Source organism: Harpegnathos saltator, unplaced genomic scaffold, assembly GCF_003227715.2.
Source record: "Harpegnathos saltator strain DR-91 unplaced genomic scaffold, Hsal_v8.6 scaffold54, whole genome shotgun sequence".
Classification (NCBI taxonomy): domain Eukaryota; kingdom Metazoa; phylum Arthropoda; class Insecta; order Hymenoptera; family Formicidae; genus Harpegnathos; species Harpegnathos saltator.
In genome coordinates, this window is record NW_020230360.1 from 1,952,006 (window position 1) to 1,979,805 (window position 27,800).

The 27,800-nt window shown below is 41.2% G+C and overlaps 1 protein-coding gene across 8 annotated transcripts; it reads right to left on the reverse strand.

Annotated features, from left to right (window-relative positions):
- Positions 1-1,902: 1,902 nt before the first annotated feature.
- On the reverse strand, positions 1,903-27,576 carry LOC105183069 (G-protein coupled receptor Mth2). 8 transcript variants are annotated; one of them, XM_025303346.1, is made up of 7 exons: positions 21,483-22,340; positions 20,001-20,293; positions 17,218-17,863; positions 13,608-13,686; positions 5,934-6,118; positions 5,431-5,596; positions 1,903-4,370 (listed from the first exon to the last, which is right to left on the reverse strand). In XM_025303346.1, exons 2-7 carry the CDS (start codon positions 20,127-20,129, stop codon positions 4,004-4,006), a joined length of 1,572 nt encoding a protein of 523 aa, XP_025159131.1. In that variant the 5' UTR covers positions 20,130-20,293; positions 21,483-22,340; the 3' UTR covers positions 1,903-4,003. The 8 variants fall into 8 exon arrangements, with proteins under 8 accessions (XP_025159131.1, XP_019696926.1, XP_019696925.1 ...); XM_019841367.2 differs by lacking the exons at positions 17,218-17,863; positions 20,001-20,293 and adding exons at positions 14,411-15,416; positions 20,623-20,669 and having other exon boundaries at positions 21,483-22,329; XM_019841366.2 differs by lacking the exons at positions 17,218-17,863; positions 20,001-20,293 and adding exons at positions 14,411-15,416; positions 20,623-20,813 and having other exon boundaries at positions 21,483-22,329.
- Positions 27,577-27,800: the final 224 nt, after the last annotated feature.

The window sequence follows — 27,800 nt, forward strand, 5'->3', positions numbered from 1 at the left end:
TCGTCGAAACATTGGTACGCGTATCAAGTTTGGTGCGCAACAATGGCCGCGTTCAGTAGAACAAAGTGATCAGAGAGCGCTTACTGATTATTGTCTGTGATTGGAGTATTCTTTTAGATTCTTCATAGACCCAGAAGTATTTACCAATCAGGAGCGAGATTCAGTGGAAAATCTAGTAATGTTGTCCAACTGTTGAGTCTGCTGAATGCAGCAGAATGAAAGATAACGCATTGGCGTTATCTTTTCTTTCAAAACCCTTTTGTGTAAATATAATAATAATCCTTTTAAAACTAACTTAGCTCATTATTTCGGATGTGATTGTCAAACTCTAGTTTTATTTTTTAATTAATTTGCCTGGGAGGATATTTCCTTCCGTGGTAGAAATACAAAATTTTATGGTCCAACGCAAGATATTTAATGATTTTATTGCTGGAGAACAATTGCCCTTTCTCTCTCCGCTCTTCCCAGCAGTGGACATAAAACAAATTGTACATATTAGGTATGTAAACTAATTCTGATTTTTGTATGAAATTTAAACTTTATTTACCAATCAAATATTACAACTACTTATATTTGACTTTTTTTTATCTCAATCTCTATGTCCCTAATTGATCATGGCTGAGTTACCAAACATCTTATACACGTGTGAGAATCTGTAATTATTATGGGAATTTTATCTTACATTTCTATGGAGAGCGATATTTCATATGCACATGTACATACAAATAGATTCATAACAGTATGTAGAGAAAAAAGTCATGTCATTAAACGTAATGTAAGTTCACGCGCAATGCCGTATTTCTCAATATTCAATTATGAGTGCAGCACGGACATCAACCATCAGAAAATGGGCGTAACACAACATACTCCAACTAGGGACTTTACCAACAGCGCTTGAAAATAGATGTAACGAACGAGTTTCAGCTCAAAAATGAGCGCAGATGGCGTATTAAACAGTTCTGAAAATTGATGTCAACCAAAACGTTCAGACAGCCGACGATGTTGCGATAGCTAAAATCAATAAATTAAAATTCCAATTGCTTGTTCACCCACTATATTCATCAGATTTAGCCCCAGATTTAGCGGATAGCCCCTTCTAGCTTTTTCCTAACTTCAAAAATGGCTCGGTGGGAAAAGATTTGCGAACGACGGTGAAGTCAGCGACGCTGTAAATGGCAATTTTGAAAATCTTGACATATCGGCCTATTAATCTGACATAACCGCTCTAGAACATCGTTGGAAAGAAAATATCGAGCCAAATGACGATTGAAAAATAAAATGACAATTAGTTGAAAATCAATTCAAAAGAAATATTGTTTTTAAATATTTGTGCTTGTACAAATGCGTAAAATTTAAAACGTAGTGTAAAGACATAAAGAAATATATGTGAACTCGTGTGTTATTGTATAATAATAAAATTAAAAACTATATGTATGGCCGGGGTAAGGGACTTCGCAAAAACACACAACTTAACTCATTCTATCCTTCTTACATTTATTGGTTGGTTGTTAAAAAATATACACATTAAATATACATTTTTTAACAACTAACAAATATAACAAAGATATCTTTTAGAAATAAATGTTTGAGATAGGTATTGAGGATGTACCAGGATATGCAGGAAGTAAGTTCATCGTATAAGGATAGATTATATGAAAGAAACTATAGGATAATACAGACGCACTTACGTCCCGAAAAACTCGATTTTGTTCAATTCCATGTGGCACGGTATAATGAGAGTCTTAGTCCCAGTCAGAACCAGAACGTTGATTCGACGTTAATGAGAGTTGAATTAACGTTGATTCAACGTTTCATCGACCATTTCAACATCAAATCAACGTCGGATCAACGTTATGGTTCTGATTGGGATATCTTCTTAGTAAATAAAACTCTGTCACAAAATATTGTAAACTTAAGTTTTAATTGTGTTGTAAGTGATATTAAAGTAAAATTTGTACAAAATTATGGCATGGCATACATTTGATGTAGGTAAGTTCTACAAAACATACTTTTGTTACTTCACTAAAGAATGGTAATAATAATAAATCCATGGTAACTTATGGTAGTATTGTGAATCTTCCAGGAATGAGCGTAAAAATAAAAATAAACATTGAAATCGAGTAATGGTTACAATAATCTTACATATAGGTGATCACACATTCACAATTACGAGACAGGTGCACGACTTCAAACTCTTTTCTCTATCATTATCTCTAATACAACAATAATATATGTTTATGTTTGTCTGCTTTATGTTTGTCTAACATAAGGTAATGTTTTATATGATAATTTCATGGAAATTTCGGGGAACGCTATGAATATTAAAGAAATGATAACATCAGACATATTGCTAATCATGTTATATAAAAATTAAAAAAATCTATAATATTTTAAATCGTGAAGGCTTAAAATATTAATAGAGAATACATAACTAAAGATTAAGAATTAAAAGACGAAGAGAAAACAAGTGTATGTGCCACTTGAAAGTCAGAGTGCCACTGATTTGAAGCCCTAGATATTACCACATAGTATGTGATAACGACTCGACGCTCATATGCATGTAGAACGCATGTATCAAACTGGATAGGAAAGCCTCCTATCATTTTACAGATATCGCAATAATTATTAAGACTCATATTTCCTCGTGTGATAACGACTCGACGCTCATACGCATGTAAGACGTATCAAGCTGAATAGGAAAGTCTCTTATCATTTTATAGATATCGCAATAATTATTAAGATTCATGTTTCCTCGTTTGTCTCAAAGGGTAAACCACGGTCATATCGTTTCAAGTGTCGGTCTTGCGATTGAATCTTCGCGAAAGGTTCCACCGTCTCGGCGAATAACGCAGCAATTCAACGGCTAATATCCGACACGAGTGCTCATCTCGGAAGAATGTTGCACTTAACGATACATTTCTTGGGAAAAGGAGTTCTCGATCGGGTTATGATTCTAGTAGCAGCGGAGATTCCGACAATGAGTACAGCGCGCCGATTTGTCGAGTCAGCCAAGTACAAAGTCAAGCGCAAAATCAAGCACCCGCCAATGGAGCAAGTTACAATCAAGAAAAATATATAAATAAAGGGAGATGGACCAAATATAATAGAAATAAGATAATCGTCGAGACTCACTTCAAGATCAGTGGACTAAGATCGTCAAGTTGTTTTCTCGTCGAGGTTAATTTGAAAAAGCGAGAAGATGCATCGACGTAACAAAATCATAAGAAAAAATAAATTGAGAAAGCAGGTCGCACGTTACGTTAATTTTACGTTTGTTTGTTGATAGTCGGAGCAAAAGAAAAGTTCTCGGAACATGTTGCTAAATGTGCCAAATCGGCCGCAAGTGTCACATCAGGGACATATTCTTTTATTTCAACGCATGCCGCAAGAAGTTCAGGCGTGCGCTTCATTGCTTCTGACGTCATCAAGCATGATGACCGTGGCAGTGCATTAGGAGTCCCAAGAGATATCAACTAAAAAATAACAGCAAATAAACGTACGAAAAACGGTAGGCAGTTCTCATTCAAGATGTCTCGAGTACGTTGACAATTTAGTAACGGCGGACGATCTAATAATGGACCATGAAGACGTGCAATCCAGCATCATGGGCCGTCTGCCATTGTCAGAAGATTGTCAAACAATTCCGAGTATTTTGAACGAGGCCTTCTTGCGAAGCTCGGCTTACCGCTTTCTGCGCAATCCTTCGTTGATGTTTTTTTTTTTAATTAATTAATTTCTTCATAATTATTACGAAATCTGTAAAATAATATAAAATGTCCTGTATAGTTCGATATGCTATACTTATACACGGGTGTTATTACGTCATTAGCTATCAGACACTCTGTAGATAAGAAAGAGAGAGAGAGTGAGTGAAGGGAGAAAGAGAGATCAACAGATAATAATGTAAAATTGATGCTTGACCGTAAAATGAAATTACGGCACCATCAAATTAATCGCCGATTATCGACCGCGATTCGCGTACGAAAGAAACCTTTGCGTTATACTAAGGGCGATTGGTCACTTCGGACGCATTCTTCGCGCGGCAGTTTGTCTGTACATAAGGGCTGATCTTTTCCTGAAGAGACATCACTCCCGACGTGGTGCAGGTGCGCGAGGCCGAGCTGTGGCAACCGCTGCGCGTTGAGTTCCCGGAGAATAAACCGCGTTCCTGGCAGCCAAATCGTCTCAGCAACAGTCTCTTTATCTTATCTTTCCAGACGAATATGATAAAGATGATGAGACCCTGTAGAGTATTTGTCAGATCGCTCAGATACCAGACGTATGGCGGCGCTTTCTTGAACACCCACGATATTATTTCCATGGACCAATTTATACCCATAACGATGAACAGCTTCAGGTACAGATTGAACCTGCAACGTACTTTTCGTGTTATATCTGTTGCGATTATGACGCGATGGATTAATTGGATCGTTTATTTACTACATTTACATGACCAGCATAAAACTGATCTGATGATGTTGTAAAATTACTAGTGCTACATTTTTCATGTGAGATACTTATAATACAATTTTTTAAACAACGTCAATATCACCAGTAGTTACCAAATTTGGGATATCGTATTAGTTTTTATGTTTGTTCAGATACTGATTTATGTGTATAACTATCGATATTATAAAAACGATATTATCCCCAATACCGGTGTTATAAAATTGCGGCATATAAAATATGAAATCGTTAGTAAAATAATTTCGGTATGCAGTTCCTGGTTTATCTAAATGTAAAGTATAGATGACACAAGGTGAATTTTAAGTCCCCGCATGAACGTAGTAGTATTATATGATCTTGATCAGAATGATATTTCGAAAGCTGCAAAAAGTGGGATTAAAATGGAACGTTGCTTCAGAAATCACTTACATGCCTTAAAATCTTTAAACCAATTTTGCCATTCACGAAAATATTTTCTAGGTTATATCTGCGGAGATAAATATTTTCAGACGACCGTGGTTATCTTATGATCAGACGAGTCAATATTGAAAAAAAAAAAAAAAGAAGGAACGAGCCAACGTTCGAGTAAATTTTTCAGGTTTCTCTTAAGAGGATTTCGAAGAAGAGTGGCTTTCGTCCTGCCCTTTTATACTGAGAGCATTCACTTCGATTTTACATTCGCACGGCCGTCCGTCATTCTTTCCGGGATCGCAGACGCTCCCGCATCGCCGGAGGAATCTCGCGCTCGCGGTCGAAACGGCGGCGATGTGTTTGTTTCTTCAAAAGATTTCGTAATTATGAAAGCAAACCGCCGCATGGGAAAGTCGCTGTCTAAAAATAATCAGCGTGTTGGGAACGAGGACCGATCGACATTATGCGAGGTCATTCGCGGAAGGCAATATCAATGTTATTAATTTCATCACTTATGCAGATTAATGCATATCGAAACAATGATGTTGACGACCTCGTCGGTTAGATACGAACCATTGCTTGTTGTCGTCGTGACGTCTGCTCTCCGAGCTTCTCAGATGATGGGCCGTGTCTTTTTTGTGCCGCACGATTTTCAACGCCGTGGAAATAAACAGGCAGATGTTGCAGATAATAGTAACGCTCATGGGTCCATAAAAATACACCGCCCTTGCTTTATCCGCTGAAAGTGGCAATAACAAATCGTTAGCGTTTTGCAAATAATAATGCGAGTCCCCTCCATTATTATTTATTCGGCATTAAAAAAAACTAACGTTAACTATATTGATTATTTATTTAATACTTTTAATAATTGAGATCTCACAGATATATCTGTAACGGGAGTTCGATGGCCCAAGCGGAACAGAATATCTCGATGATGACGAGACTGTAAATGACTGTAAAAACTCACTTTACGATCACGACACTCGATCGTTTGCTCGTCACTCCGACATAACTTTCCGTTCTACCTGGGCTAACGCTGGAGTCAACGGAAGACATCCATTTGTGCCTGTACTTACTCTTGTACCAACATCTTACTGCGCCGAATTCTGGTCTGATGAAGGTTTCCGGCACGGTGGGAACGAAATCCATAATGGCACAGACGATAGTGAGAATGGAGGCGCAGCCCCACGCGTAGATCGAATACATGATGAACTTTTTTCTCTCCCGTTGCTTCACACTTCCCTGCAGCGAGCGGAATCCTCTGCGGAATTATTCATCTCGATCAGCATAATAGTAATAATAGTAATAACAGAAGCACGAGCGAATGCTTTACAATCGCACATTAAGATGATTATCGCCTCTCTGGTCAGTTTTCCCGGAAACCTATTCGGTCTCTATTTTAATCTTTAATCTTCCTTCTTTTCAGCGCATGTTATTTCGAAACGACAGTGAATCACATGCGACATAAGTAACTAATGTTGATAAGTGAGGGGACATATTGTTCCTTTAATAATTCATTTAAGAAATCTTGCGATCCGAAGAATAACTTACGACGTTTTTCCTCAAACAATTCACGGAAATTCATTCATTGTGCGTACTTTACGTTTCTTTCAGCATTCAACGCGGCAACATGTTTGCACTAGCGAAAAAAAAAAGTGAAAAAAATATCAGATCAACCTTTTCTGAAGTGTTAATTTTATACGCGTTTCTCCAACATTCTTGCTGACCCCTGCGATTCGTCAAAGATATTATCGGATGACATGATATTACTTTCGAATATCGTAAAAATCGTCGAATGTTGTAAAGATATCGAAATATGTCGAAGCTATAAAAATCACATATTAGAAAACGTTATATGCTCTATCGTAGTAAGAATGTTATAAATTTATAAATGACTTTTTTTATTTATATCGAATAGATTCATTCCGAGTGTAGTATTAATGAACAGAAAACGGTGTACTTCCGACACAGGACTGAAAAGAGTTAATGTATTATTTATACGAACCACCTGATCAGTAAACAATCGTAAACAATCTAAAACTGTTAGAAAACTTCATAAAATGATTCCTCTTTTTAAAGGTGACGTTATACAGGGTGTCCGAGATCTTTTAGAAACGAAAAATTGTGAAGATTAATCAGATCAAGCTTAGAAGAAAAGTCAAGTACCATTTTGCAAAAATCGCAATATTTGTTAAGTTATTGATGATTGAAAATGACCACATCTAGAGGCTCTTTTCATGGAAAATTTGCGTATTATTTAAGAAATAGTGAAGGACCTTTCAGGATGACCTAACCTACAATTATATGACGACTATTATGTCTAGCGACAGGTTCAAAATTCAAGGTTTAAAGTTGAATATATTCATATCTGTCGCTAGACATAATAGCCGTCATATAATTACATCATATAATTATAGGTTAGATCATTCTGAACAAAAAAGGCCTTTACCATTTTGCAAGTAAATATGCAAATCAGTTAAAAGAGCCTCTAGATGTGGCCATTTTCAATCATTAATAACTTAACAACTATTGCGACTTTTGCAAAATAATACTAGACTTTTCTTCTCTTCAGTTTGATCTGATTAATCTTCACAATTTTTCGTTTTTTAAAAATCCCGGACACCCTAGTATAGTATAATATAATATAGTATACGCGACCGTTCTTGCACCTATCTTAACCTATCCTACACGTTCGCGTCACGAATTAGACGCTGAAGCGTTTCCTGAAGAGTCATCGTTCATTGATGAGAGCAAACACCTGAAAGGACCATGTTACGATGATCTACGCCGATCGAGAGAAGAGAGCGGAATGAGAGGACGGGAAATTGAGCCTCGATCAATCGTCAATTTAGCTACGATGTCTGGTCGTACACTATTAATCGTAATTTATCGCGTGACTTCATTACTCTTCACAGCTACATTCGAGGATTACGAGCTGCGCGTAGATGAAATGTAATCCGACAAGAAGACAGGCGACATTTCTATTTTCATTAACGCTCATATCCCCAAGGATTATTCGCTCGTTGAGATAACGATCTTTCTTTTTTCAGCGATCATGTGACCATTTCTTTCGTCCGACTTTTTTCCAGGGTAGCGATAATGTGGCTAAAAACGGGAATACGAAAGGTAAACAGCTGAGCTCGACGATTCAGCGACTCGCATAATTTCCCGGATAACGTGAAACTTTTCACTTTTCACGTTTCCGTTTCTGAGAAAAGAGTTACATGATCGCCACTCAGAGTACCATGCAATTTCGAGAGGAATTTTTCACTTTACGTTTTTTGCTCATCTCGATCTCGCGTGAACTTTCTCGCAGAAGCGCTTATATAATCGAACGCGTGACATGAAGTCATTAAACGCGATTAATTAATTACTGTCTTGAATTTGGATATTACTCGTTTTTAAAGAAGATTACATATAGTCGTGAAAACCAACTCTGAATACCAATGGGAATATATATAATGGACGCATGCAACATTGAAAAATTTAGATTTTAAAATATTTAAAAAAATATTTAGATTTTATTAAATTTGTACATGTTCATCATCAGGCAAGCGATAATGAATAAGCATCCTCTGGCGTGAACGAGCGAACATTTCCAAATACTTCCAAATCAGTAAATGTTCATCTTTCAGCAGTTCACGCTGATGAAAACTATTCAAGATCGACCCTCAGCTTTCAGAGCAAGCAAGTTCACGTGAGAAATTTCATATTTCCGCAGGTCGGAAAGTTGCACAATCGTCAGAGTCGTCGTGAATTCACGTGAAATTCTTCACGCTTCCGCTCCGGGGAAATTACATAATCAAGGCGCTCATATATCTTTTCTCTGACGCGAAGTCGTGAAAGACAAGTGAAAAGTCTCGTCAGCGAACGCTGATTTCGCAATGGGACTTTTTACATCACGAGAGTTCACGCTAGAGGAGAAGATTTATAATCGACGCCCACGGTTGCAGGAAGTCTCAAGAGTCAGGTTGACGCTCGAGTGCACGAGGTGGACACGCGCGGGCGTAAGACAGTTACAAGATTAATGCGCGGTTCGAAACTATTAACACACGTACGTGAAATCATATCGGGCCGGAGGATAATGATTCACGTGATATATCCGCAAGGACACGCGGGTTCGTTGAGCGAGCGCGTATGCGGGTAGAAAGGAGGAGACGTGTGCACGCACGACAGCCGAAGGAAAGAGGGAAATTAATCCCCGCACTATCCGACCGCTCGCATTCTGTAATTGATTACGAGAAAACGTACCGCATGTCGCACACGCACACATATATATACAGGGTGCTAAATTTCAAACGTAACAGGTAAAAAAGTCTCGAAAACTATGAAAGATATTAAAAAAGCTAAAACACGTGTTCCATGATTTCGAAGGGGAAAGAGAATGGCATTATCACTTTTTTATTTGGAGGGCATTTTCAAGGTCAGTTGAAGGTCAACTTAATTTTTCAAAATAGAAAGCCCAATTTTTTATTATATCTTCTTTTTTTACCAATTAATTTTAACAAATTTTGTCTGAAACATTTTTTTATTTGCCTAATGTTTTTTAAAATATTTAAGGAAAACTTGGTAACTTTTTCAACAACTTTTTTAACTTACGATATCTCGCTAACTATTTGGCGAAAGAAAAAATAGCATTAGACTTTTTTACTTTATTTACTATCAAGAATATATTACTATAATAGTGCCCTAACTTTTGTTAACTTATCGACCTTTGGAAATTTCAAAATTATTAAATTAACAAAAGTTAAGGCACTATTATAATAATATATTCTTGATAGTAAATAAAATAAAAAAAGTCTAATACTATTTTTTCTTTCGACGAATAGTTAACGAGATATCGTAAGTTAAATGTTGAAAAGATTACCAAGTTTTCCTTAAATATTTCAAAAAATATTAGGCAAATAAACAAATGTTTCAGACAAAAGTTGTTAAAATTAATTGATAGAAAAAGAAGGTGTAATAAAAAATTGGACTTTCTATTTTAAAAAATTAAGTTGACCTTCAATTAACCTTGAAAATGCCCTCCAAATAAAAAAAACTGATAATGCCATTCTCTTTCCCCTTCGAAATCATGGAACACGTGTTTTAGCTTTTTTTAATATCTTTCATAGTTTTCGAGATTTTTTACCTGTTACGTTTGAAATTTAGCACCCTGTATATACGCATACACACACATACACACAGTCGTCACACCCTTGTAACAGAGCGAAACGGGGCTTGGCGACAGCCATCCGTCCCCGCACGGTAAATAGCGGCTCAACGTCGGCACGTCATGGAATTTCATCGAAGACACGCGAGAGATAAAAAATTACTTTGCAGTATCCCGACGCGAATTCGCGTAATTAGACGAGAAAGTGGGAAACGCGTTAGCGAGTGAACGAACGAGCTGGTGTAACGTAACGTATGGGGGCGAATGCGAATTACTTCTTTGAATTGGATCATCAACTTGACGGACTACTGGCGTAACTGGCCGTGTTATCGTCCCCTTTTAATTCGTATTCGAACGTAACGTTCAGCGGTTATCGCTCCGGCAAATTGTGTCAATGAGACGGACTCGCGCCCGGAAACATCGCTCTGCAATCGCGCCGAGGAGATGCTAGACATTGATATAATGCAGCTTTTTGTGATTCGCTCGGTTCTTTCTGTTTATATGGAATTACATTTAATAATTATAGAATTATATTTTCATTTATTCTTATTTTATTTATTTATTTTATTTATTCGATTTATTATTTTAATTATTGTTATATTTATAATTATAGAATTATAATTATTATCACATTTATAATTATATTTATATTTATAGAATTATATCTTGGAATTTATGTTCTAGAGCTCCATTTGTGTAGAATTGCAAATGTTTTCGCAAGATGATAATACAAGTGTCAATGAATTGACGAATATCGAAAACCTCCTCCTTATCGAAAACAAAGAGATATTCTGCAAATAAAAAGAAATTTATTTTGAAATACAACCCCGTGCGCGTAGGATGTATATGCACGTCTCATGTTGAAAGTTTAAATATTCGCGTTTGTGACGAAAATAACAAGAATGTCCAAAGTTGTACCTTCATTTGCCTTCGTGAAATAAAAAACAACAATGCAAACTACGGGAGAGGTACATTATCGAGTATGTCGATATCCGGCAGATATTCCCTCGAGAGTACACGAGCGAAAATTTAGCGAATAGTGGTATTCGATTGGCCGCGGCGATCGTCACGATTTCCTCCGCCATGTGTCAATATCTGTTGGCGATACAGCCTTTGACTTTTGCCGTTACGGCGAATGTTGCCTCCGCCCAAATTGCCGCTCCGACCGGCCGCGTGAGGAGATCAAAATTAACTCGGGCTGTGTTTGCGGCACATACGCGCGCCGGTCACGTACCGGATATTAATTCGCGTCGTGTCGCTATCAATTTCCCCCCGGTGTTTGTCAATTATCAAATTTCTCTCTCAGAAACGTCGTCGCGCGCGGATCGAGTGGCGCCTATGAAAATATTTGGCGAATCGATTAATCCATTTCGACCCTGGACCCCCCATTGCGAATCTCTTATTTTCGTTAACGCGTAATTAATGTCGCGGTCGTAATTACTTCAATATATAACCAATATAAATAATTAATGTTATACATATATATATACACAAGGTTTACGAAAAGTCTGGAAACCCCTAAAAATTTCGAAAAATATATATCTTTAATATTACCAAGTTTTCCTTAAATATCTCAAAAAATATTAGATGTGTAAAAAAATGTTTCAGACATAAGTGATTAAAATTAATTGGTAGGAAAAGATGATATAAAACAGAAAATTGGGGTTTCCATTTGAGAAAAGTGATGATCAGTGAATATCTCGAAAGTGGCACCATCAACAAATAACCGTAAACAAACTGATGTAGTTTTGCTTTATGTCCCCCTTGAAACCATATAACTTTTGTCCGAAACACTTTTTCTAAAAATATATACGTAGGCAGTCTGAAAAGTTCTCGGCCTAACAATGAAAGAAAATTTTTTTTGCCGTGAAATATATTTTATTTTTCAATATAATCTTCTAAAACTTCAATACATTTATTCCAACGTTTTCCCAATAATTCAATACCATTATTAAAGTGTGATTCCGGAAGGTCTGCAAAATGTCCATCCACGGCTGCAATAGCTTCGTCATTTGATGTAAAATGCTTTCCAGCCAGGAATTTTTTCAGATTTAGAAACAGATAATAGTCAGAGGGAGCCAAATCTGGTGAATACGCTGGATGTTCAAACAATTCGTACTTTAATTCGTTGAATTTTGCCATTGCCAAAACACTTGTGTGAACACATGCATTGTCTTGATGGAAAACGATTCTTTTCTTCTTTAAAGCAGGCCTTTTCTCACGAATTTTTGCATTCAATGGATCCAAAAGGTTACAACAATATTCAGAGTTAATCGCTTTATCTTTCTGAAGATAATCGATCAACAAAACACCTTTGTAATCCCAAAAAACTGTTGCCATAACCTTTCCTGCTAATGGAACCGTCTTTGCCTTCTTTCGTGCACGTCCACCGGCTTCAATCCATTGTTTCGACTATTCTTTTCGCTCTGGTGTATAGTGGTGGATCCAAGTTTCATCAACAGTTTCATGAAACGACGCTTGAAATCCATTTTATTTTACTTAAAACGATCCAAACACGCTTGAGAAATACGCATTCGAATACGTTTTTGTTCAATTGTTAGCAAATGCGACACCCATCTTGCATAAAGCTTTTTCATACGTAATTCTTCATGCAAAATATTTCCAATTCGTTCTTTTGAGATGCCTATGGCCTCAACTATTTCACGCATTTTCACTCGCCGATCATCTAACACCATATCATGGACTTGTTGAATGTTTTGTGGTGTTGTAGCAGTTTTTGAACAACCTTCGCGTGGTTCATCTTCGAGGCTTGTACGACCAGATTTAAAAAGAGCAGCCCATTTTTTCACAGTGGAAAATGAAGGTGATGCATCCTTATACACTTTTAACAATTTCGGATGAATTTCTGTTGGTGTTAAACCATCCAGAACAAAGAATTTAATCACTGCACGATATTCAATTTTTTCCATTTTAAAAAAGACAATGACACGTCAATATTAAACTGGTGCTACTACTCGAATGACTTGACAGGTCGAAATAAAATTTTACATGGGTTTATATCAGGGATGCCACTTTCCAATACAATTATAGTTTGACAGTTTTCTAATGCCATCTATGTGTCAGGCCGAGAACTTTTCAGACTGCCCTCGTATTTTTCGAAATTTTCAAAGGTTTCCAAACCTTTTATAAATTCTACATACACACATACACGTTAAAAATCCAATGTGATGTTCTATGCATGTGATAACTCCTTTTTGGCCACATCAGTTGCTGATAAACAACGGAAGGATAAAATAACACGGCTCTTGTCAAAATGATAATCCGCGCTGTTGGATAATCGCGTGTTTCCGAGATGTTTCAAGTTATACTACGCACATCCCAAAGACGGAAGTTATTTCCGCGGAATGATTGATATTCAAATTTCCAACGTAACAGTTCCACCAATCCAGTGTCCGGCTTCAAGGTGAATACTGGTAGAAAATAAAGGTAGAAATACTGCGAAAGTCACACATACACACACACACGCACACACATATATATACGCGTGACGATCACCGTGACTCGATTGCGAAAATATCATAAAACTCAGCGTGGAATTGGCGAATGAAGTATAGCGCGTGGATATTTTGCCACTTACCCAAACGTCCACCAAATATCGAAGCACATCACGTTCAGCCAGAAGAAGCTCGCCAAGAATGAGAAGTGAATGACGAAGGCTGAAACAGTCAAACAAACAGAGTTTCAAAGTCAGGTTGCATCGGAGGGCCAGAGAGTCTTACACTTATTACCACATCCCGCTGTGAAGACCAGAGACGTCTACTTTTGAAAAGTAATCGAGTTAACCCTTGAACATTCACAATCGTTACCCTTGCTCGTGACGAGCAACTCGTTACCGTTATTCAAGAACTAACGAATCGTTACGATGATTTTTCTCACCCAGTCTCGGGAAATCTTTTTCCTTCAAGATACGTTTCGGCCTATTCTGTGGACGTGTACTCTCTACATGTACTCAGTAACGATAAAAACAACAACTGTATCCGTTGTGCCACTACTAACGAAGAAGAAACAGAAAAAAGCCACCTGTGACGGAAAAGGCGGCGCGACAAGAAGCGCAACAGGTACGCGCCCAAAGTCGAACAAAACGACGTCCCTCCTAGGGAGACACGACCTTCGTATGGTTTCGATCAGATCAAGAGAAAAGGATCTAACCAAGAACGTAGCGAAGTTAGTCGTACGTCTTTGTAAAGCAGCGCGTATTCCACATTGAGACTTGCCCCGTTACTAATTCTCATGCTACCCCAAGACCCTGACTAATTTCCCAATCGGTAGAGAGTAACCAGACACGTCAACCAGTACGTGATCAATGCCCAAAACAGAGCCTAACGAATCGCAATGATCACCGATAAAATCGATCGATTATACGATGTACGCAAGCTGTACCCGATCCGATGCAGACAGCAGTCGATAACGTGCTCGGCGTGGTCAGCTGGAACGACGCGAGGACCGTATACGCGACGAACAACGAGCCAACGTATCCGCGGAGTGTGTAGCCGTGCATGTTCCAGAGGTCCGGCAGTATGGTGTACACCACGAACGTCATCAGCAAGAACGGCAAGGACACTATGATGCCGATGGGTATGCCGCTGAACTCCAGCTCTTTGACGGGCACACTCGTTTCGTCGAAGCACATGGTCAGTTCGTACTTGCTCTTGTTAAGGACAGCAAAGCAGTAGGTTGCCGGATCGATGAAAATGCACGGCTCCGGCTGATATATCGAACCGTCGGACAGGACCACGTACTCATCGCTGGGATAAAGGATGTTGTCGAGCGAGTAGCGCCCGTGTACAGAGCAGGGATCCGACACGACCAGGTCGAAGACATCGTTCACCTTCTTGCCTACGTTCAGCACATCCGGGAATGGATAATCACCGTCGTCGGGGACGCATACGTCCTTGATCATGCGATAGCCCAGCTCGCAACAAATCGGGATGCAGGCCGTACCGTTGCAAATCTTCCGCCAGCTGTCTTCTTTGGAATTATTCTGTAGACGAAGCAACGCGTCGGGTTTCGTGCAATTGTTAAAGAGCTTGGTCAGCGCATCCTGATCGTCCGGTTTGCGGGAGTTCTTCGTGTAGTCACTGTGAAACTCGTGCTGCACTGAGTCGTTGCGGCCCCTCGTGGAATTCCCGTCGCGATCCCACGTGTCGGTGAAGTTGACGTAGGGCTCGTACGGCACTGTGTTGTCATTCTGCTTTTGGATCGTGGGGATTCCCTGAGTTTCCGTCGCGTAGGCGACGACCAGCAGAAGCGTGCACCACGCGATGGAGTTCGGCCGGCGCATCTTCGACCTTTCGCCGCGGACTCGTCGAGGATCGCACTGAATCGACTTGGCTTCTTCTTATGACAGGCCCCGTCAAACGTCCAGTGACCACAGCGATACCGCGAACTACGGAAACGAGGATATATGTGATACTGTCTATGACTTGGCGGCGACCTTCTCGTCTCGAGCAGCATAATCGCATTCACAGCGAGCGCGCGAGAGAGCGTCGGGGAAGGAGACGCCGATAAGGCACCTCGATAAGGCAGGTCTTGGCTCGGCTTCTAGCGATGCGACAGGGGGAGACATTAACCCCTTTGCGTCGACGAGTCTCATGGTCCGTCTGTGGACCCGTCTATGGTTTCGGAGAATGTGCAGCGTGGTGTGATCAGTACTTGCTTCGAGTGAACCGATTATTAAAGGCCTTCAATGCTCCGACATGCAACACGCGCGCGTTTCCGTTCTGCAACCGGCAGGATGAGTCATATCATTCGTCGTGGAAATTTTGTTCTCTCTGTATTAATCTATTCTAACGAGAATCCGAAGATAAGATTGATTCATAATAACACAGGCACACTAGAAAAAAAGAAGTTGCTTATTCGCTAGACTACACCACTGTACCTACGTTTGATTCAAATCAAACGTAAAAGAAAGCCACTTCATAGATCTTTCGAGAGTAAAAAAGTTAGATACAATAGGAAAAAAATGAATAGAGAATTGTGATATATTTAGAGTTGAAATGGAATTCTAACCTGTTAAGATTGATCCAACTTCAAAATTCAAATTTAATATCTCCATAAGTAGTCTATTGTCTATAGATTTCAGTCGCCAGTGTTCACTGTGCAGCTTTAAAAACGCTATTTTAGCGATTCTGAGGTATTTTTGTAAGTTAGGGACGAAACCTGACCCTACCCCTGTTATGGGGTAAAACGGACAACGGATTTGGATTCAACGATCGACCGAAAACATATAGATATGACGGTGTAGTCTAGCGAACAAGCAACTTTCTTTTTGGTGTGCCTGTGTAATGAGACCCGCGATCCCCATTGGTTCAAATCGATTATCGTGGATTATCGTGGGAAATTTCAAGTACTTGGGAAGCCCTGTTTCGAATATGTTCCGAAATGTGTCCGGCGGTTCCAGCGAGGAAATTGGGTGATTCTTCTACTGAACAGAGTCAGAATGACGAGCGCTAGAACGTTCGGTTAATTCTTTCAGACCTTCCACACCCCGTTTCTTACTTCATCCGTGGATATCGCGCGGGACCTTTGAAATCTGAATGACCGTTAGAATGGGTTGTTTGTGTATTAGCACTGCTTGCTGGATCTTACACGAATCACAGAACGACAGAAGTTCCGAAAGGAACATACAAAAAGCGAGAGAACGTAGAAGCAGGATGAGCGGAGTCGCACAGATGTATGTAACCAGTTACACAACTCCGAACACTTATTTCACGCCATTAGTAGCCATCGAGAAGTGCACCTACACCAGTGTGTGTGTGTGTGTGTTATCGACAAATAACGCCTGTACCTCTGCATAATAACGGACCGTCGGATCTCCCCGAGTATAATTCCAGCATCCATGAACGCGGGAGAAAGAAAAAAAAGCGAAGATGTTGCCGAGGCAGTTTAGAAAGTTGTCGCGCTAAGCGTGAGGCGATCTTCGCAAGATTTCTAACCGCGTTCCATCCGGTGACCGGCGCGGCCAGCGTGTAACGGCGGGTGTTCGCAATACACAATACTTGATTCAGAAAAGACGACAAGACGGGACACGATGTTTCCAGGAGGTCCGCTGGCTCGCTCAGGTCGTCTGGCCTTCCGTCGTCGCATCCTTCTCGCGATCCTCTCGGTTGCGTTAACAGCCAGCGATTACGGGCAAGGGGAGGAAGAAGAAGAAGAAGAAGTAGAAGCTGCACTCTTTGGGAATATACCGATTGCGATGCATCCCTCGTACGAAATCCGATCCTGCGGCGTCAGCTGCACCACCGTCAGCATGAAGTACGCCGTCGTCAGGCAGCCGACGTAGCTGCGCAGCGTTAGACCGTGCAGGTTCCTCAGCTCGGGCAGCAGCCAATAGACGACGTACGTGGTGACGAGGAACGGCACCGAGGCGATCATGCCGAACGAGTACACGACCTCGCTCTCCTCCTCATAGTACTCCTCGTCCGGGTACGTCTCTTCACAGAAGAACACCAGGTACTCCGAGTATTTGTACTTGGGCACTCTCGCCAGGCAGTATTGGTCGTAGTTTAGCAGACGATCCTCCTCCGCCTCGGCCCTGGGGCAGTATACGGAGCCGTTCGGCAGGAGATACCACCGCTCGTCCGGGTAGACATGCGGATTTAAGGTGTAGCGGTTACCGCCGGCGCATGGGTCCCACACCTTGATGGAGAAGTGCTCGTCGCTCGCGGTGATGTTCGCCGGCGCGAGGTCGACCTCGTGGATCGTCGGCAGCGTCACTTCCGTCTCGTCCGCGCTTTGCACGCAGTCGTCCCCGCTGAGGAAGGTGCCGACATGACAGCATAGCGACAGCCGGGCCTTCCCCGAGCCGCCGTCGTCATCGACTAACGAGTTGTTCTAGAGCCGTGGAATTCCAGAGAACGTAGGCAGAGGCAGCGTTAACCGGCGATTACGTTGAATTGGGCAGAGCAAATCGATCCCAAGCCGTCGCGAAATTGAGTCGATTGAGCGGACTTTATTATGCCGGTAATAAGGAACGTTCGTGTCGTTACGTACGCAGCTCGTCGGCGCAAATTGGCGTGATTTGATATGGCTCTTTGTATAGATCTACGAGTCTACGGGAATGAGTAAGTCTTTTTTTTCGCGTTACGTAATAATTTATTCACGCTCGAGCGAATGATTATAAGATACGTACGTAACTTTGAGCGGGCTTCTCGAGTTCCGGGATGCGATTCTGCCTGATAAGTGCTGATCGATGAGCAAGCAGTCGCAAATGTCGCGAGTTTTTCCGCCATTTTGTCGCGTCTATAAGCATTATTATCGAGAGTGCGTTTGCACCATCGACCGCCGTTGAGAGTCCGATGATGAAAATTAGGAGCCATCCGGATAAGTTCGCGTGTCCGATGTGCATAAAGCAGTAATCACACTAGCGATTGCCGATTGGATTGCAATTGCGATTGACGATTACTTGTCAACCAATCAGAGCAAAACAGGCATCGATTGAGATTTATGATTACCGTTTAGACAAATAATTTTAATCGCCAATCGCCAAATGTGATTACGGCTTAACGGAAAGCCGACACGACAAGTTAGGCCCAGTTCCACAAATTCGAGTTCGAAGCAAGCTTAGCTGAGCGGCTGTTACATTTAACGTCATGGTTAAACTTGCGTTGCGTTCCACGTCGCATTTACAATCGTAGTTTATGTAAACCTAAAGTCTGTACGAAAAAAGTCCCAAGGATGTCTACTTCTTGTCAAACATAGATTGTGATTGGTTAATGTGATAAATGCTCGAAAGTAGAACGGGAGGAAGGACGAAAAAAGTCGCTCGACTTCTGCTGGAACTACAGTAACAGATTCTTTGAATAAACGAAATCGTGTGTGAAAATCAACGTCGTCAAATTCTTCAATATATAACGGTCGTCTTCTCTCTTAATTTAATAATTTAATATATATAATTTAATATAATAATAATTTAATATAATAAATTAATATATATAATTTAATAATTTTGTTAATTTACTGTCAGTACAGAATATATTCTATAATATACTATAATATTCTATAAAGGATGTTAAATTTCAAACGTAACAGGTAAACAATCTCGAAAACTATGAAAGATATTAAAAAAGCTAAAACACGTGTTCCATGATTTCGAAGGGGAAAGAGAATGGCATTATCACTTTTTTATTTGGAGGGCATTTTCAAGGTCAGTTGAAGGATCCAAGTTAATTTTGTTAATAATAGTTAATTTAATAATTTTGAAATCTCCAAAGGTTAATAAGTTAATAAGTTAACAAAAGTTAGGGCACTATTATAGTAATATATTCTTGACAGTTAATAAAGTAAAAAAGTTTAATACTATTTTTTCTTTCGACGAATAGTTAGCGAGATATCGTAAGTTAAATGTTGAAAAAGTTATCAAGTTTTCCTTAAATATTTCAAAAAATATTAGGCAAATAAACAAATGTTTCAGACAAAAGTTGTTAAGATTAATTGGTAGAAAAAGAAGATATAATAAAAAATTGGGCTTTCTATTTTGAAAAATTAAGTTGACCTTCAACTGACCTTGAAAATGCCCTCCAAATAAAAAACTGATAATGCCATTCTCTTTCCCCTTCGAAATCATGGAACACGTGTTTTAGCTTTTTTAATATCTTTCATAGTTTTCGAGATTGTTTACCTGTTACGTTTGAAATTTAACATCCTGTATATTATAGAATATATTCTGTACTGACAGTGAATATCGGAACGCAGTCTCAACCCGATGAGTGTTAAACTTCGTTTCAATTCACTAAACGCCCAAAGTTGAGGGTTTAACCTTAACTGCGGAAAATCGACGTTATAAGCGTGCTTTATGGCATTTGTGGAACACAACTTTTCCTCCAAACTAGGATTAACGAGTTAAACTCCAACTTTTACAATAAGTTGCGGAACTGGGCCTTAGAGCTGCGTATATCGATAATACTGCGCGTTCGGAATGGCGCCAGATACGTCGCGAGAAACGGGATCGCACTTGTGGAATTGTCTCTACCTCCAAATAGGACAGCCGCGGGTTAACACTTCCTTCCCATGATCCCTGTGAATCCTCGGACACGACGCTCCCGACAACGCTCAGGATCACGAGAAACGCGAGCAACACCGTTCCCAGATGCCGTTTCATTCTGTACTAATTAGTGAGACTACCAACGGCCAGACGGTGTAATCATCGCCGGTCCTGCGTTATCGCTCCGCGGAAGCTTACTCACGAAAGCACCACAAAGAACGTGAGTCGGAGAAGAAAGAGAGGAATGTAGAGCACGACTCCATCGAGAGTGCCAAGCCGCTCTAGAGATGACATAATATATAGTAATGATACAAATGCCCCATGAATATAATATGCGTAATTGAGCGAATTACTTTATTAATTACTCGCTGCTGTCCCGCAACCGTTAGTGCATGAACCGAACGAGCTCGGACCGAGCCGGTAGGTGAAACAGCGGGAAGGTGCGAACTAATCAGTATTAAGTTAAGGCGCCGTAAACACGACTCCGCCGCTGCGTGTCCAACGGAAATCGCTGCGAATGCAGTTATTTACAAAGGAGAGTGTGCGCGCACAATTGCGGGTGCAAAAGAGTGCATGAATAAACAAGCGAACGTGAAGAGAAGTGACTCACGAGGCGGCGATCGCACGAGGAGATTACGATGTCGCGACGAGGAACCTCTGTCGAAATGAGATTCAGCGTCGTTAATCATTTGCGCGTAACAAGGATCCAGGTCACTGCTCTGCGACTCTACGACTCTGTGACTCTAAAGCTCTGCGGTATACGTAACGTTTCTGTGATCCGGCGACATTTCCGTGCGACGACTGAGGTGCGGACAAAAATTTCAGGAAGTGACGATTGTCGAAGCGCGAAAGGTCGTCAGGTCAACGAATAAACGGTCAACAGCGGTGTATCGCGACACACATGGAGAAATATTTGCTCTGACAGCGACTCTAATGCGAACAGATCCCTGTATAAAATGTCGTATTTAAAAGTATTGTTCCGCATTCACGAGATTTCGTCATGAATTCTGCTTTGCGGAAATCTCGGATCGGATCGCGGGCCAATACTTCTCAATGCTAGCGGGGAATAGAACGTGAAAATCTTGTGTATGCCTCTGAATCCGAAAACAATTAGGAGAAGAAGTGAATACTTTTCGATGCGAAAGTTCGCATTTGAAAATTATCGATTGCGATTGAATGCAAGGCATATTCGAAATGAACTGAATCCTTTTTAATGCCAAGCATTCACCACTGCCGTCTCGCACTTAGCGCGGTGAAATTTAATGGGAACTAATACTTTACAATCCCTTCCTTCGGATCAGAAAGCAAAATTCAAGCGTAAATCAAAATCTTCAATACTTTTTAATACGTTTCAATTCGACATTTTGTACAGGGATGACACTGCAGACATTCGATTAGCCGGCGTCGTCTCGAGCGGTTTATTGAATAACCGAAATGAATTACTGATTAGGAAGTAAAGAACAGTATTACCTGCTGCCTGATGCCGACAGAAAATTGTATTCTACTACATCACACGCGTTCTTTTTTCGAACTTTACTCCGATAATCCCCAGTCGACAATTCGATCCGGCTGAGATTGTTTGAACGAGGGGCGTTTGAACAAAAGGGCGTATCTCTCTACACAGATGCAACCGTTAGAATATCAAACAACGGAATTTTTCCGCCGGCGCGGCGTCACCGAATTATCTTCGTGCGTGCGACGCGACTCGACGCGACGCGATGCGATGTAACGATGTATTATTACAGTCCGTTTGCGCAATCCTTCGACGAGGGGATACAAACACGCAGAATAAATGTCAGCTGTAATATCGCGCTATAATATCTTTTAGCCGAGAGCTTGCAACGTGGGTCTCGCGCAACGTAATACGGGAAATCCATACAGATCAAATATGGCACTGTTATCGGTGACGATTGCATTGACTTTCGGCTATCGCACTGAACGATAAAGCTGATATATTTCACGGTGTAGCGGCTTCTTCCCGTCCGCGATACGGAGGACGGGACGAGCGCGAGGAAACGCGGGTTCTCACGCGAGCTACGATGCGAGACTACGGGACGGATCGTCATTGACGGCACTAGAAAAGCAGCCTACCTGCTGCGAATGTATATACAGGGCGGTCCGAAAAGAAAGACGACTCGGCCGACGCGAGATCTTTTCGAGATGGTGGCTTGGTCAATCCGACAGCTACGTAAATTTAGACGCTTAGGCCGTTTGAACGTCTAATGTTCTCGTGTAAAAGATCTGGAGAGCACTGTGCGAAATCTGAGAATAGATTTACGATGCGCAGGAGAACGATAGGAAGATGAGCTTAACGAAGGCGTCAGCCGTCAAGCGGCACCGGAGGGGTACATCGCGTGCGCGATCGAGAGATGCATCAGCGAAGCGATTAATTGACCCGAGTTAAGGGAAATCCTAGATCCTGCGACAGATATTGCAACTTCGTGCACCAACTCGGGGAGAAGAGAATGGCTGCGTCCAACAGAACAAAACAGTTGCAAAACTGTTTTATGCTTTTTTTTCTGAACGGTACTAAAGTACGGACTCAGCAGTTCAGCATGTTTACTTAACGGTCGCCATGTTTTCCAGCGAACTAAAAGAAGCTGAATCTAAGCACAACATGTTGAGCAAGATGGATGCCCCCAATTTATGTGAAGCGTAATACAAAGACGTTATATATAATATAATGTAAATTCTATAGAAGTGCACGAGCAATTAGAAAAAGATATATATAAATAATTTAATAATGAAATATATAATTATACTCACATCAAAGTATATTAATGCATATTATAGATAATGCATAGGTTAGAATAAAGCCACACAGCAAAAATAAGAAGAAACGTTTCAAATTTTATATGGATCTTTTTTAATGTAATAAGTGTATCAAATATAACAGCTGAATAATAAAAATGCATGTAGAACTATTTTACAGCAAGTAATGAAAAGTTAGTTCGATGTTTACAAATGTATATATATATATATATATATATATGTATCACTCTGACGAGTACAGAGAGCGTTCAGCAGAACATCCAAACTGTTGCAATGTATCACTAAACCGTTTACAAAGCGCTGAGTTCTGCCGAACGCAGCCAATGAAACGACAAATCAGTTTGACCGAAAGCCGACGGTGCACGTCGAGAGAAACGGACGTACTTTTGTCTCACCCTATACATGCTATTCCCACCATGAAACAAGTATGTGAAAAAACCGGTTCGAACTCGATGGTATCTCTTTCACGCATCGTCAGTAGTGGGAAAATCATTAACATTTGTTTTACGGAAAATCTCGAGGATGGTGTTGGCTCAAGAGGCGCCGGCGTATACCCGCTTCTTCGCTCCGAGACTTTCCTCGTGAACGAGACGAATTTCCTCAATCGCATCGATCGTGTTTCACGAACCGCCACTCCCGCGTACGCTGAACGCGGATCGAATGTTAAGGATTAAATCGTATCAGGAAATGCGGACAGATGCTTGAATCACTCCTAATCTCTGCGATATCGGAGTCGCGCGGAGTGCTCGGCAGAGCGTGTCCGGCTGATTCACACAACGACGGGCTGGCAAAATGTGAATGCATGTTTGAACGTGAAAACATGTGCAAGTGTGTATACGCACTTACATGCAAATCGGCTCGAAACAAGTTGCTCCATCTTCCCTTGCTGATTGAAGCAACTAGTTATGAAAATCGCAACCTTCGTCGCGGTGGAGCCGAAATTTATTCAGTTATTTTGTCGCTCTTATCAGGGGATTCGGAGTTTCGCGACGCGTTGCGGAAATATATTTAAAATATATCTTTTCGTCGGTTCCCTGCTTTTCGCTGTTATGCATGCGAGCTCGCGCTTATGTGCAGACGAGTCCATTACTATGTATGATCTTCTCGGCATTCGGCCGCTGTCGGATAATAATAGCACCTTTGCGGTGAGTTCTTGTAAGAAGCGTGAAAAAGAAAAACAAAGTAACGAGAGAGAAAATAAAAGAGCCGAGCATTGAACGCGAGGAGAAGAAAGCTGAGAGGTGCAACGATCACGATCGAGAATACACGGAACGAAAAGCAATTCTGTCTTTCGCGCGACTGAATTTTTCCGGACGACGCACTGTGGGATGTTCGGCCTGAAAAGCTGACCAAAAGTGAATTTCCTTCAAATCGTTCTTGCTCCACATGAATGACTGTCTTAGACAGTTGAATATCTGTGGGATAATGCGATAACATGAAACGGTTTGGTTATTGTGCATACGAGCTCGCGCTTATGTGCAGACAAATCCATTATTACATGATCGGAATTATTCGTATTGTACCATATGCATCAATTCTCAGTGCTTTATAACATACGATCTCCGATCAGAATTTTAAGGTTCTTAGAAGTGGCAGCGCGAAATTTTTCGTTACGGATTGTTTCGAGAAAGGTATGAAGAAACGTTTCAGACTATATTTATTACGATTGAATCATCATTCACGATTGGACATACGATTCTGAAAATAGCATTCAATAATGTATCTTTCTGCGTTCTCGATGTCAAACTCAAAGGATCTAGCTATACTTCAGGGTTTATCCCTGTTACGTTTCTCAGATGAAACGAAAGAGTAATCCCTCCGGATAAAGTATCGGAAAGAATCAGCCGCGGAAAACCGCAAATGTAATTTTAGTAATTACTTTTGTTTCCCTAAACGTAAATTAGGTCTTGTCCAAAGGTTATTTAGATATGAAGTTTCCTTTTGTTTTTTTTTCGTTTTTCTTTGTTTCTCTTTGTAATGTATTGACATAATCAACAGACTTCCACTAAGTTCTGACCCGTCGCTAACAAATATAAGACCTGTACCAAGAAAGAAATCTAAACTATTTTTAAAGAAAACATTGGATATGCTTCTTTTCACACTGACCCCACGCCAAAAAAAGAAGATATTTCAATGAATGAAAATGATGTTGTGAGAGTCTGAGGATGGAATACACTCATTAGATAAAGAAATTTGGAGTTTGTCTAGTTAAATACTTATTGAAGTGCAACATTAGGCTTTCTTAATTATTAAAATATTTTCACATACATACTTGCACTTTATTTCATGAAAAACTTATACGAAATCTTTATAATGATCATGGGTGCTAAATTTCAAATGTAACAGGTAAAAAATCTCGAAAACTATGAAAGATACTAAAAAAAGCTAAAACACGTGTTCCATGATTTCAAAGGGGAAAGAGAATAGCATTATCATATATTTTTTTATTTGGAGGGCATATTCAAGATCAGTTGAAGGTCAACTTGATTTTTTAAAATAGAAAACCCAATTTTTTATTATATCTTCTTTTTCTACCAATTAATTTTAACAACTTTTGTCAGAAACATTTTTTTATTTGTCTGATATTTTTTGAAATATGTAAGGAAAAGTTGGTAACTTTAAATATTTCAAAAAATATTAGGCAAATAAACAAATGTTTCAGACAAAAGTTGTTAAAATTAATTGGTAGAAAAAGAAGATATAATAAAAAATTGGGCTTTCAATTTAAAAAAATTAAGTTGACCTTCAACTGACCTTGAAAATGCCCTCCAAATAAAAAAGTAATAATGCCATTCTCTTTCCCCTTCGAAATCATGGAACACGTGTTTTAGCTTTTTTAATATCTTTCATAGTTTTCGAGATTTTTTACCTGTTACGTTTGAAATTTAGCATCGTATATATAATGAATAGCATCACGTTTTGAACCGAAAAAATATAATCGTCAAAATATAATTTTGGCCAACTTTTTGGCACAAACATCCCACTGTGCGACGCCTGGGAAAAACAGCGGCCGAGTGAAAAACTGAAGAAGGAGCGGAGAAAAATTCTTGAAATGCAGGAGAGCTTTCTGATGAGTCAATCGTTTTCGGTTATTTCAGCCGAGTTTTCAGGCCGGCACAGCCGAATGTTTTCTTCATTCTCATCACCGAACGCGCGTCTGATTCCCGCTCGCTCGCACCATCTGAGTTCTGTTTTTCGCGTGGATATTGAAAAAAATATTATTTATGTGCTAATCGGTTGGTGAATTCGAGAGAGATGCTTCTCGACACGACGTGTCGTTAAAATGTCCCAAACTTTCATTTGCTCGTTCGCTTCGTCGGCAGAGCAGTGGGAAATACCGAAGGAGCGCCAAGTGCTGTTGCACAACGCGGTGTTTACCCCCCTGCGGTCCTCTCCCTCTTTAATTAACGCGCATCGTCGTTCGTCTTCATGTGTGGACACTCCCTCGAGATTATACTCCCAACATTTTATACTTATCGGAAGAGCGCGAGGCGTAGAATTACGCAGGGAGTGAAGCGCGAGCTTAATGTGAGAGAAATCCAACGAGAGCATATTAACTCTGATTTCATGAAACCTGTTAACGTGATGATTCTCGCGTTCTCCTGAGGCACGATCGTTAGTGCGCCTCGGGCTATTCTCCGCGGCAGAGAATAACATCGCCAGATCGTTTCCACTCCCAACGATTCGCAGCCTTCATCGGGCGCGGGATTTCCCCGCCTTGACCCAGGCCGGCGACTTCTATCGTGGATTCGTAAGGGAAGCGAGGCGCAAGTCGCAAGAGTGATCGCTTACCTATAATGATGCATAGGAAATACGGCGATATATATCCGACGTGGTTGACCAAGGTCAGGAAGACGTACGAGCTGATGAGACAGATGACGTAGCACATGAGCGTCTTGCCGTAGAGGTTCCTCAGCTCTGGGGTGATGGCGTACACGAGGAAGGTGGCGACGAGAAACGGGATGGAGATGATCATGCCCACCCTGTGGGTCTCGTTCTCTTCCTCCTGTATATCCTGCGTGAAACAGACGAGGATGCCGACCTTGTCGAGAGTCATGCTCCAGTCGAAGCAGAAGTCCCACGGCGGCAGCATCTTGTTTATGGAGTGTATGAAGAGATTGCCGTTCGCCTGAATGGTGATCTTCTCATCACCTTCCTCCTCGTTGACATTGAAAGTGAGCTTCCTGCCGGGACAGGCGTTTCCTTCGACATCCATGAGAACGAAATGCTCCCTCAGCTCGCCGATGTGTCGGATCTCCTCGGCCAATTGTTCCTTGATCAAACGCAACGCCGGCGTCTTGGCGGCTGAGTCGCCGGCGGCGAGCGGGTCCCACGGCATCTTCTCGCACTGCCCGTTGCTGAGATTCCTGCTGATCACCTCGTCGCTGTGGCAGCATTTCCTGATGCAGTTGCGCAGCCTGCAGATGCAACCGTAAGTGAGATTACCGTCGGTCCAGCGCAGATCAGCGGGATAGACGGTGCCGTCGTAGATGAAGCCGTCGTCACCGCCACTTCCGTTCTTCAGGACCACGCTGAGCGAGGCCAAACAGCGCGGATCGTCGCGTAGCGGTCCATCGGCGGCTGCAGCGGCAGCCGCGGCGGCGGTAACGACGATTAAGAGACCACACGCGCCGAAAAGGATCGCCGAATTGAAAGCGGAGCGGACGCGCATCGCGACAAGGGCGCCGAAGAGCGTAAACTATCAGCCGACTGGGCGATCAGCCGCGACGGCTCCGCTCCGCCCGCATCTGCGTCGGCGGTTGCGCGGCGCCGCGACGCTTCCGTCGCCTGTATACCCCTCACTCGCACGCTCGTCGACGAACTCGTCGTAGATGACGGTTTCGAGAGCAAGCGAGCTCTTCGCCGCGAGCTTTATCGGTACGTATGTAAACGAGATCAAAGAGGGTCGAGCTGGCCTCGCGATTGCTGTGAAACGCGATCTCGATCGATCAGCCGGGAGAAGAGGACGAAGGAATGAGAATTCTTGCTTTTCGTTTTCGACGACTTGGACCGACT